This window comes from Mya arenaria, chromosome 10 (genome assembly GCF_026914265.1).
Source record: "Mya arenaria isolate MELC-2E11 chromosome 10, ASM2691426v1".
Taxonomy (NCBI): domain Eukaryota; kingdom Metazoa; phylum Mollusca; class Bivalvia; order Myida; family Myidae; genus Mya; species Mya arenaria.
Genome location: NC_069131.1, coordinates 4,339,184 through 4,352,421, shown reverse-complemented (window position 1 = coordinate 4,352,421; position 13,238 = coordinate 4,339,184). Strand labels below are relative to the sequence as shown.

Here is a 13,238-nt window from a genome sequence, read left to right as displayed (position 1 = left end):
TCACAAATTGTAGCAGGTCGAAAGCCTGTCAATGCTTTAAGCGCTTTGATTTTAAAAAGTAAAAGTGAATGTGGATTTTTATGAATAGAATGAAGGCTGTAATGATGTACAGCGCTGTTGTATGGAGGAACTGTTTATTTTCTACATTGAGGAGTTGAGAAATGGTGTACATACTTCCTATAATAAGAAGAGGGACAATCTCTCCTTAAGTTTTTATATACAACACACACAACCATAGAATGATATCCATGATATCTTTTAAATCGTTCCTGCTCTTTCAATGTTGGACAAACTCATTTTCCAAACCGTTTGCGTGTGTTTATATGCAACGAAAAGAACAATTACCTTGACGAGTGTTTATTATTAAACGAGCATGTCGAGATCTTATTTATACAATAAAGAATAATTATTTAACTTCTGGACTTTAATATCAGCAATGGCCGTTAGGGTGACGTTTGTTTTGTAGATAATTGCAGATCAACAAAAACGGATAAATAGTCCTATATACAGATTGTGCTTTCGCTTCCTAACCAGTTTCACCTGACAGAAATATAGCCTAAGTTTACCCTACGTCCGTCCGTTCGTCAATCCTGGAAAAAATGGATCCAGAAATACCTCAAGAAGTATGCAAGTTATCGTTATTAAGTTGGTATGTAGACAGAGGTTGTGTGTGTCGTCTCTTTTGTCAGACAAACATGTGGTTGTTACGGCAACAAGAATATTGCAAATACTACTTTTTGACTGGAGCTTTGTATAACTCTATGAATTTAAGTTCCGTTCATGAAACTTGGTATGTCATGAAGGGCTTTTGAAGATTATGTATTTCATTTCATTTTCAACTTTACTTCGTATTTTTAAGTATTTATATCTTTATTAGAGTCTCGTCCATATACATACTAAAAGTTACATGCAACACATAAAACAAATAATTATATGGCCATTCTATACAGAATTACAGGAGACTATTTGACAAATGCACAGAACATATTAATACAAAATAAAATACAGACTTGTTTTAAAATATGTGACTGATACTGACTGGTAAAAACAACAACAACTGTACTTACAAATTAAACACTAATGTGCCACACAAACAATTTTCTTCCATCAATGAGCATAAGATTTGCTTTAAGAGCCCATAGAAAAAAGTGAAACAACCGACTTAATACTGACAGAAGCTCCCAGAAACACTAAAACAAGCAGGTGAAATTGGATTTACCGACCATTATATAGGAGGCTCATTTAATAACAAGGAACCAATATCATTTGTGTGACCTATTAGAATATCACAAAGTACAATAAGTAAACATCTACATACTTAAAAGTATGTACATGAACGCAATGACTATTTACACAGATAAAACTGTCTTCTCTTTAAAATCAAATTACAGGTTTTGGCAGCAAGTCGTAGCAATGCAGAATTACAGAGTATAAATTTCAACTTTTCAGTATTACTCATAGTTAGAAATAAGTTATCAGTTTCAACGGCCTTAGCAAACAATGTAACACGGTAATCATCATATGCTCTACACTCAAGGATAACATGAGACTCGTTTTCTACAGTATCACAAAAAGGGCATTTTCTAACGTCAACCGGTAAGTTTTCATATCTGCCAGTTTCAATTCGTAGAGGAGCTACACCACATCTAAATTTACTCAGTGCCGACCTATGCTGCAGCGGCATGATTATTTTACAGTACTTTTCTGTACCAAATTCAGTTTTCAACAAACTGTATGTACGCATTTTTTTTTGCGCCCTCTACCTGATGTACCAACTGTACTATTAATCTGAGCCAACCAGCCCTGCGTAAACTGATGCAGCAACAACTCCTCTACTTTACTTAAAATAGCATGTTTAGGTATAACGGTTTCAATACTGCAATAAATATCCAGGTTCAGAGAACCCAGTTTCTGCTTAACCAAATAAAACCAGTTACGACATGAGTTACTCCCCTTTGCACCAGCCCAGAGTGCAATACGTTTATTGAGCCGTGACAAACCAAGGTTGGAAAGGCGAGACCAGTAGGTACATTTAGATTTTCACTGTCGGACAGCATTGGTAGTATATTTACCTACACCAAGGAAAAACCGCATGGCTCTGTAAAATACAGCATTTATACAGGAAAAGGACTTATTACCATATATAGCTATCCCATCGTATGTCGAGATAGAGACTCGTATTGAAATTATTCGTTTTAATTGTCTTTGAATTGATGTGATTGGCTTTATATTGTAATTGAGATAATGAAAACACATGAAAAGTGACGATTATTCTTCAGAGCATATATATTATGTCTCGGGTGAAAATGAGTCAGGATAGCTTTTTAAAACGTAAATAAAAGGTTAATATATGGTATTGAACCATACAAAATAAAAACATTTATGCTATAAATTGTAGATCATTTTTAACAGGGGGTTACTTCGTAGCTTTTGAAAAACGTTTAACAGTTTCACTGATGTTGGCACACCCTTTTTTGGCGAAAACGGGGTGACCAACAGAATAGAACTCTCGGTTGCGCATGACCTCTCCAACGTCATCTAACTTCCGGTCCATGTTATGGAGAAAGAACACCTCACGGATAATGCAGCGGCGGACGCTAGGGCGCTCGAGCGGCAGGAAAGGAACACTCTCGGTGATCAGTCCATGGTGGACCATTATCCGGTGCCACCTGTGGGCTTTAAGTGAGGGTAACTTTAAGAAGGTAAACTATAGAACAAAGGCGTGTGTTTTAGAACACGTCTACACAGCAGCCTACATGTAGTTTTTGTTAAAAGCTTTATGGTACCGTATGCTTCAACAGATTCATTTATGCAAAAAAGGTTAAAGTGATGCATTCAATGCTTTGAAGAAATTTAGTCATACATCATACTTATACCGATATTTCGGGAAATAGTTAATCGGGCTATTTGTTATCTTTTATCCTACTTGGAGTTTAACATGATTAGACTTTTTACTTATGTATAGTTCGAAATATGAGCACACCTGATCGATTGCCGGTGTTGCCGGAAGCGACAGTAATAGCGGTCTGTAGCTCTCGACGATGTGTACTTTCGCGGTCTGCGCCTTCAAGCCACGATTTGAGCGCCACCGCTGCCAGTTCAGTGGACCCGATGTGGCTGAAGAGATAAAGCGCGCACACTTGTATCGCTTGAAGCCTTAACCTGTTATCTACTATATCATGCACACCTTATAATATAATATTGTTTCCAAGTATCACCTTATGATGATTTCTAAATAACATGTTTGAAGGAAACTTATCTAAGAATTTATAAAACCCTAACCTTTACACTTGATGTGGAATCATTTGAAAAAAACACTTTCAGAATACACTGAGAATGAATATTTTAAACTCACGTGTTCATGATAAAGATGGACTCATTTTTACAAGGATATTCAGATTCACTGTTCTCAAGTAGTGTTCTCAGTAGTTGACTTGTATTGCCTGGTAGTGCCTCCATGCTTTCAAACACGAACAGCGAACCACGGCCAGACCTTAGGGCGCCATCTAGCGTTGTCCGTACATACTCCTATTTGAGGTTGGAAAGGATTTGAAGTACAACAATGTTTTCCGTTGAATAAAGCTAATAAAAGGGGTTTTACAATGCAAAGCTAAAAAAAGGAACCTCAAACAGGCAAAATTAGATATCTCACTTGACTTAAATGTTCAAAATAAAATATAAAAAAAAATGATTTGCAAACTGTTAAAACATGTAAGTTGTAAGTTTTCTTAAATAATTAATACCTACAATCAAAAAGGAAATTAATCTTACATGTATGAATTAATTTATATAAAACTACCATGTTGGTAATGTGACAATATACCCGAGAAGATCCAGTCTACGTCGGTCTACGCTTTTGAAGGCCAGACATATTAGTCGAGCGTTAGTATTACTGCTATAAATATACGTTATGTTTATTGAACTGCAGGTTATTGCATGTGGCTTCATACCAACTTGTCTTCCTTAGATGCACCAACTAGTTCATCAATTATATAAACCCCCGAGGCGCCAGATTCTTCTCCATGCTTATACCCAAACATAGTTTTGGCCATAAGCATGCTCAGTGCGGTCTTTCCGGTTCCTGTGCCGCCATGGAAGGACAACAACAGCGGCTTCCGGCTCCGGGCTAAGCGATGGGCCTTAAGTGCCCCTACCACCATCTCCGTAGCCACAGGTTGGTCCCAGATGTTGTCAGGAAGGATGTCCTCAAACGCTGTATACATTTTTATAAAAGAGCAGAATAGTATTTAAACGTATCTTCACTGCCTGTGTGAAAATCAGACTGTGAAACCATGATTAAAAAATATATATATATATGTATATAATGATCTGGACATTAAAAACAACAACTAATGTTCAGGCGGGTTTTATTTTCGTCCATCAAGTGAAAAAACAACAGAAGAAATACCATTTAAAACGTCGCTCTGATTGAGTTTTTTCTAATCTACTGTTCCATTGTTGAATGAATGTATCATGGCCTTATCATGGGACTGAAGCATGCTCATACATGTATTTGTATGGCCCTCATCTTGAGCTATTTCTTGAAATCCATAACTGCATAACATTTGTTCAACCATATTTGTCCAGTTAGTCTTTATTGGATTTTTAATCTCATTCAATATCGTTCTGTACACAATATCAATACTTCTGTATTTGTATGAAATATGATTTCAATCTGATTTGGCACAAACACAAGTTTTATGACATACTCATTGAAGTTAGCTAATTGTTTTAAATATTTACTAAAGGTACATTTGTGTTTAATACATTTTGATATAAAAGATAAAACATTCCAATCAAAACGAAAGACGCCGGGGGCAATAATTAAAGCCTGTTTACATACAATATAGAAATAAAAAGATAAGGCCAGCATTCTAAATTTAGTAGTTTACCTTGAATCTTGTTCAGGCCACATTTACAGGCGTCTGGAAACAGGAAGTGGTGTCCGCCGGCGGCCAGCGCTCCTGTCACCAGTAAAACCAGAAAGGCGGGTACCACCTTCTCCCTGTACAGCAGCAGGACCCAATTAATCTGCAGTAGTATGACAGTTAACAACACAGCCAGGATGGCCACCAATCCGTAGAACATATATCTGTTCGGCTGAAGGTCAAGAAGAAGACGTAACATCGCGTCTAACATCGTGTATTTATTTATTATATATAATTGATAAATAAAATCAGTCCTTTTATAACAAGTACACGGTCAATCCTCTAATTCAAATATTATTATAACAAAAACACAAAATGTTGATACAGCCTTTCATTTAATTGTAATAACTGGCGGAAACCCCAGTATCTTACGAGCCTAGGTATATTTCAGGAGGCTAAATATAGTAATGACGTGCTAGCTACATGAATATATTTATATATATAAGAACACATAGCCGCATGAAATTCCCGAGCGACCTTGGCAAAATGTCTCGTGCGACCTTTTCATGTTCGAATACAAACAAAACGTGATTTTGGTCACCGCATTCAGCCATCACAAATATTTTATGCATTTGATAAACATTTCAAGCTAAACCATGGTTAGTACACTTCAGCCGATTCGGTAGTCCGTACGGATAAAAACTGACGACGCGACACAGTTCAAAATCTGAGGGGTTTGAAAGATTCGCGAAAAACTGGAATTTTCAACACGTGACCTCATTAGACCAGTTCACGGTAAGCGCCTGGTGAAGCCGAGATTTCGATCACGCGGACGCTTATTGCACTAAATAACGCGAGAGTTCGCGAGACGTCATTATGTGGGGGCTAGCTCTAATGACCATCAGAATCCGCTGTCCAAACAGCTACACGTATAACACAAAGCCGACGCATACCTCGTTTCGTTAGAATTTCGCAAACTCCTCTACCATGTGGTCTATTCACCGGTGCAGCATCTTATGTCCCGGCGCCTCAGGTCGATTTTGCCAACTTCTAATGAGCAATTAACTAAAAAAAACGGTCGACATCAAATCAGCGCATAAAAACATGCAAACCATACGTGAAAAATAAAACATTGGCACCATAAAAGAAATGCCAAGCCTTTACCGACACTGAACCCAGGTGACTGCGTCATGTTCCAAAAATGTTCACGAAAATTGTTTCCCAATATAATAACAGATCATACACAATACAAGATTCCCGCCTAAACCGAAAATGCATAAACAAAGTCTCCCCTGTACACCCCAACTACTCGTTGAATCACCAGACACTGGCATTCCACAGCCAAACCACAGACAGCATTATGCCACTACAAAAGGTCGACCGTGAACGCTAATAATAATTGTGTTTAATATAGTCGCTGTAGGAGAGATACTTAATCATACGAGCAAATATGAATAGTTATTTAGAATACAACCTACAATTTTAGCCAATGAGATTGCTGATAGGCAACCATTAAGTAGTAGAATTTTAACGTTCGCGGGTGTTTAAAGGTCCGCCTTTTGCGTTGTCAATGTATCAGTCAATGAGGTTGTATTCTAAGTCAGTAAGATGACATGAAGTGTCACTCCGCCCAATATTTTAATCATTAAGAATTCACATCATGTCATCTAGCTATTACTTAAACCATCAACTTTTTCTGTTGAAGTGCAATTTGATAAAAATATAGAAACATTTGCTTAGTCACATCAAAACAACATGAACAGTGTTGTATAAACGACGAAGCTCATATTGTTTTATGTTAGTAACGGTTTAAGCCATTAATTTTCGAACGAAAATATGAAAATCAGCGATCCGATCTTTTTGTCAGCAATCTTTTTTCACTGGTTTTCAGATATTCACGCAAAAATGTGCTCTTTCCTCTTTCGAAAAAAAAGATGCCACGTTCGTCTTGGCGCGGGTCGGCACGGGTGAATTTGACGATAAACGGTTTTCGTAGTTATTGTGGCCGTTTATGCGGTATTAGAACTTACGTCACAGACTGCCATATCCCCGACAACATAAAACAGAAGAATGATACGTTGGATTTGTTGGTATATCTAGCATTTAGATTACATAATTCCAGTATCATTGTATCGTTATAGATCGTATATTACATGAGTTTGCGCAAACTTGAACAGCCCCATTGCATACCATACCCCAATAAAATGTCGAATTTTAATATTTATATTTACATATATTTAAATCTACATTTCTGCTAAAATAAATTGATTATTCAAGAGAAATTAGTATGTTTTCTTTCTCTCGTTGTTCTCAATGGTGGGTAAATTAGAACAGCTATCGTAACCTAATTTTATACGACAATGAATGCACACATAAAATAGTTCCTTATTTATATGTTTTTTCCTATATTTTTAAGGTCAAGTATATTATAAATACGTATTATAACTGAATTACAACTAGAAAAATACAACTCGAGTTATAAAAAAATAACAATAACCAGCAAACATCAAAAATATCGCCACCTACAAAGTTCTCATTATATCTTGCGATAATACCCGATACTAGCGTTTGTTAAGTCACGAGCTTTCAAATTGGAGAGCAATTCCAGTCAATTTACATGTTGAGCGTTATGTTGAAGAATCAGTTGGTGTATGAATCATGTTGGAATACGGTGTTGGACAAATCAGCAAGTGCATTGTCATTTGTTTGGAAGTAAACATTCAATGAGGCTGAAACGTCTCTATGGAAACGACAGTAGCGGTGGGTGGGGTAACATGAACTTTCGCGGAAGGAAAGCCAGAGGACGCGAAAAGACTTGTTAAACTGATATCTTTCTTCTGGATGTTGCTGGGTGCACTACAATATGTTATTGTTTCATTTCCTCGATTTCATGTTTTGTCAGATGCTTTTTTTACCAAATGTCAATCCCAAATTCCTAAATAAGTCTTCTTCATTGTAATTTTATATTTCTTCAACTGTCACCATCATGAAATCATCTACATTAAAATTAATCAAATTATCGTTGCTTGTTTTGTTTTAACTGCTTTACTGCATATTACAGTTATGCATGTTGCCAATAATTTACTACGATTTCATTGAAAAAAATAGTTCCGTAGTAAATATGCCCCGCCAATAAGTATTATTGCGCCCTATGACAGGACAGAAGTATCAAACAAACAAACGCGATTTCGATGGGAAATGCCATTGCACTGTATACAGATATAATGTGAAATTGATAAACAACAATCTTCGCTAATGAATGACGTGTTAATGTTAATATTTATTGATATGTAAAAAAGCAGGGCAAGTCATAACAATATCGTTTAGACAAAGAAATAAGCATAAAATTGAACGGAGAGCAACGATTGTTAATTACACTAATTAGTAAACATAATATTTTGTTTATCTTTAGTACAACACATCGTGACGCCAGTAAACAACGACACACGCTTTGTTTAGTGAAATGTACACGATAACTTATCTTTTTTAGTATTTTATTTTTTTGCAAAAAATAAAATTATAAAAATATGCAAGAAAAAAAATATGTGTTGCCGGTCCGGATAAAAAATCCGGAATTCGTGCATACAGCGTGGCTGTCAACTTGGCAAACCTCGTTGCCGGCTTTTACATGTGCTCGCGAGTCGGGTTTTTCGGACCAGAAACACATGGAATATATTATAATGTGCAATGGTAACATGTTATTAATTTAAATAACTACTAAGTTCTTCATTGTGTCTGATGAGCATATCTTTCATCCTTTGTTTGTAGTGTGTTGTTTTAATTCGAGCAGACGTCGCAATAAGTTCATACTGTAACCATAAAAACACCTCGAAGTACGAATAACATGTATATCTCTGAATAAAATTAAAATGTTTGTCACAAACGATTCAATCGTAGCCTTTGTAACCGTATAGACACCAGCCCGAGGCGTTGCTAGGGGCAACCAGTTGCTACGGCGAGTGGCGCCATCCTCAGTCCGAGTGGATAGCCAGCGCTCTATGCATAAGCCGGTCCTTCATCGGCGATCAAGGTTTTACTAACTTCTGCTCCATCAACATGAACCTGTGGACAATGAGTTGAGGCTGTTGTTATGGCAACAATACTCTTTAATGGATATGTTTACTGAATCTTAGCGTCCTGAATAAACCAGATACTCGAACTGATAGGCAGTGAATATTTTAACGTTATCCGGCCTGGTTTTGATCACTTAAAATGTATTCGCATATAGACATTTAACACAGAGGCATGAACAATGTGAATATGAAATGTACATTGTGAGAATGTTTGAACTATGTTACTTGGCAAGGCGATGGTGTTCTGGTTTGTTGGATTTCAATGCCGCGTTGATCAAGAACAGACTGTACAGATCCCGCTGCAAGATAAAGGCAAACATGAACGTATATTTCGGGAAGATCAGGTCAACATTAACTTATGAAAAAAACAAAAAGGATAAAAAATGTTTAGGAAACATTTGATCATATATAAGCGTTTAATATGCGTTCAGTTGCCTACGAAATGTTAAAAGTTTCAACATTTTTTAGTCTTTTACTAGAATCAGACTGATATTTTTTTTCTGCAAAACAATCTGTTTCATCCACCTTTCGCCACTTTGTTCTGAAACACTGAAGAATTCGCCCACCTGCGCTAGACTGCCGCCTATCTTCCATATCAGGTATCTAACCGGGTACATTAGCTCTATCGCCTGGGCGCAGTCTCCGGCCCTGTTCGCCTCAAACGCCTTACAGATGACAAGCCCGAATTCCTTGGTAATATTCGTCTGGTCGCCCGTGCTGCTACTGGGGAATGTATGTAAACTGGTGTGAACATGTTTGTATACTTTTTCTATTCAGTATGCTTTGATCACATAGTCGTTCCTTTCATACATTTGCTGTTTAAAACCGTCATACAAAAATCGACAACTGGAACAGGTAACTTAAAGGAGCGGAATCGACAACATGAACATGTATGGTGCATAAGACTTTTATACAGGAGGGCCATGATGGCCCTTAATCGCCCTGGCCACCTGATTGAAACATTTTATCCTGTGTTTTTTCATCAGAACAACAATGGTTTGTGGTAATGCAATTTTGGATTAATACCAAACAAACATATCAATTAACTATCATCTGAACAACTCATACATTCTTCTGATAAATCATACAAACTATCAAGTGTCTGCGTCTAACGGTTTCAGACAAGAAGATTTTCAAAGATATCCTATTCCAGACGTACATGGAGAAGATTAAGTTTATAAGCATTTGCTGACGCCGGACAACGGACACCGGACACCGGACGTAGACCGATCACATTGGCTCACCGGCTCATCGCGAGCTATTCGTGCTCAGCTAATAAGTTGAACGTATGATGCCACTCAGTATTAATTAAAAAATCCATACCAGACCTTGTAGGCCATACTGACGCTACCCAATCCAGTATTGACGTCATCACTGTTCCACCGCTGCCTGATTATTGGCTCCTAGACATGCCAGGAGTATGTGGTTGTCGTTGAACGTGAGCACGTGATCATCCATGTTGGGGCGGATCACCTCGTAACAGTCCTCCCACCGTCCTTCAACCTGACAGCCTGATTACAAAAGTATTCCCTCGTTTGTTATAGAAGCTAATGCCAAGGCGGCATTTCATCTATCCTCTATAATTCCATTATTCACTGATAATTCCTTCAACCGTTGGTAAACATAATTCTTACATAGAAATGATGGCAAACAATATTCAGCGGGCTATCCGCTCTAATAGCTGTTCAGTGCTAGGAAATTCGTTCCTGAGGCGGCGGGTCGTTGGTTCAATTCCCGACCGCGTTATACAATTTGAAGACGATTATAAACTAGACTAAATTACTCAGTACTGGCTTAAACCCAGGAAAGTTGTCTTCCATGTATCGGTTCGGTTCAACTCCGAGCTGAAGAAACAAGAGACCTAATGCAAGAGCAAGGGTAATTCAACCGGACTCTCTAATGTGTCACACTATCACCATAATACGTATTTAAAAACAACCTATCTAAAGGACCTCGTTGTAATTAAATACAGTGTTCTTTCGTGCGCTAAGGTTAAAATGATAGGCATACACACAGTTACTTAAATCAAACATCCAATTGATATTAGCTTCACCATGGCGACCCCTACCTTCCATTTCGAGACGCATGAGCATCGAGCAAGCGTCCACGAAGTCCAGAGAAGCACCAGACGTTTGAGCGGATTTGTATACCTAAAGTGCAGTTATGTAAAGTTTGCTTACTCGTATAATATAAACAATGGCGATACGCCTCGATCACATGAGCTGCACGTTGCCTTGGTGCGTATAATATCTCAAAAGTCTCATTGAAACCTTGACGATTGGTGTAAGCTATTGCGCAAACACCAGTATGCAAGTTTCAACCCATTGACCTTGAACTGTGACCTTTAAATTAATTATGAACGGTTGAAACATATTCCTCACACCGCCTCGATAAGCAAGCCGTGTGACCACCGTTTCATCACTTCAGTATATCTAAAGGATAGGATGGGGGAACATAATAAACTGAACTCTAGACCTGGTAGTTTGACCTTGCTCTTATACTAATCCAATGCGGTTTCCACACGTATAGTCATCTGAGCTACATGTAGTATTGCGAATTATTCATGAGTAGAGCATGTGGCACCTGGGAGATTTGGTGCGGTCTTGAAAAGGCCAAGCGGCGAGGTCCCAACATACGTTCCGCCTGCTGACTCTAATAGAATATGTAAGCAAAGATTCACACATATCCATGTTGATATAGTGTTTACGAAATTGATACGGACGGACTACGAAATGCATTCATTTACCCCCAAAACTCTATAGAACACGAGCTGTCATAGACACGCGACAGATGCCCTCCGCGTTGGCCTTGACGGTGAGAAAGCACGACATGAAGGGACATTTGAAGACAGACAGACAGACAGACAGACAGACAGACAGACATTTTATTTCGACTTGTACAATGTACATCGTCAACAACACATATATTTATAATTATCAATGTCAACGTGAATGCATAGTAACAAACAATATAGTACACACGAGTATATATACAAAAAATAACAAAAAGTTATAATAAATAGGTTAAATATTGTAATATTAAAATATATCTAAATCAGAGGATGAACAATTTTTACCATGTTAAGTTCTAACATTTAAAGAGGATCTTACTTTAAGAGAGTCTTTAACAAACATACATAGTTTAATAAGCTCAGTTCTATTATTTGATTGCAGCAATTGTAAATATTTAAATACAGACGGTCTTATATAATAGCATTTCTTAATATATAGCTTTCTCATATCATTAAAAGACGGGCACACACAGACAAAATGAAATTCATCTTCAATATCGTTGGAATTACAACATAGACAATATCTTTGATTGCGTACAATATTATTTCTGGCGTATCTACCGGTTTGGATACGAAGTGGGTGCACAGACAGTCGTAGTCTACAAAAGAAAAATCGTAAACTTTTGGGCAGAATGTCAAGATAACTTTCATATTCAAGACTAGTTTTAAAATGTCTATACATATCTAAAACTGTGCTGTTTTCTAGAGTACCATACCAATCTTGTTTAAACGCATCGTATATTCTACACCTGAAGACCGTCATAAATGTATTAACATTAATATTGTTGATATTATCATAAACGTAGCTAAAACCATAATCATTTTAGCATCTTTCTAATGTTATACACCCAATTACGACAACCTTTATTACAATCATACTTTGCTTGTAAATAAACAGTTTTAATAATAATATTATCAGTGGTAGCAACCCTAAACCAATATGACAACATACGAACATATCGTTGAATATATAGCGGGTATCTACCTAATTCTCCATAAACAGTCGCATTGCAAGTATTGGTTTTGACTCTTAATAATCTTTTACAAAACTTAAGATGAATTCTTTCTAATTCCTTAGATTTGGTGTACCCCCAAACCTCCGCTGAATAATTTAAAATTGAACCAACAAATGCGTCAAATAACTGACACAGTATTTTTGGTTTTAAGTCATACTCTTGACATTTACAAAATAAAACATTCATTGCCTTAAGGGCTTTGCCAATCAAGTGTTCCTGGTTAAGATTAAAATTGCCAGTATAATTAAACACCACACCTAAATAGTTAAAGTCGATAACAACGTGAATATCGTGGCCATTATATGTCCATTTTTCATTAGGTAATAACCCGCCTCTTTTACGAAACACCATAATTTTGGTTTTATCGGTATTCACTTTTAATCCCCAAGTGTTGCAATAATTTGCTAAATTGTCCAAATGCGTTTGAATTTCATCAGGAGATTTTCCTACAATGGCCATGTCATCGGCAAATAATAATAAAATCAATACA

General features: G+C 37.1%; 1 protein-coding gene across 1 annotated transcript; it reads right to left on the bottom strand.

The window, feature by feature from the left end:
• Positions 1-423: 423 nt before the first annotated feature.
• LOC128205204 (torsin-1A-like) lies at positions 424-5,275 on the bottom strand. The gene is made up of 5 exons (XM_052906699.1): positions 4,893-5,275; positions 3,951-4,213; positions 3,356-3,528; positions 2,984-3,117; positions 424-2,676 (listed from the first exon to the last, which is right to left on the bottom strand). The coding sequence occupies exons 1-5, from the start codon at positions 5,137-5,139 to the stop codon at positions 2,417-2,419; spliced, it is 1,077 nt and encodes a 358-aa protein (XP_052762659.1). The 5' UTR covers positions 5,140-5,275; the 3' UTR covers positions 424-2,416.
• Between the last annotated feature and the right edge of the window lie 7,963 nt (positions 5,276-13,238).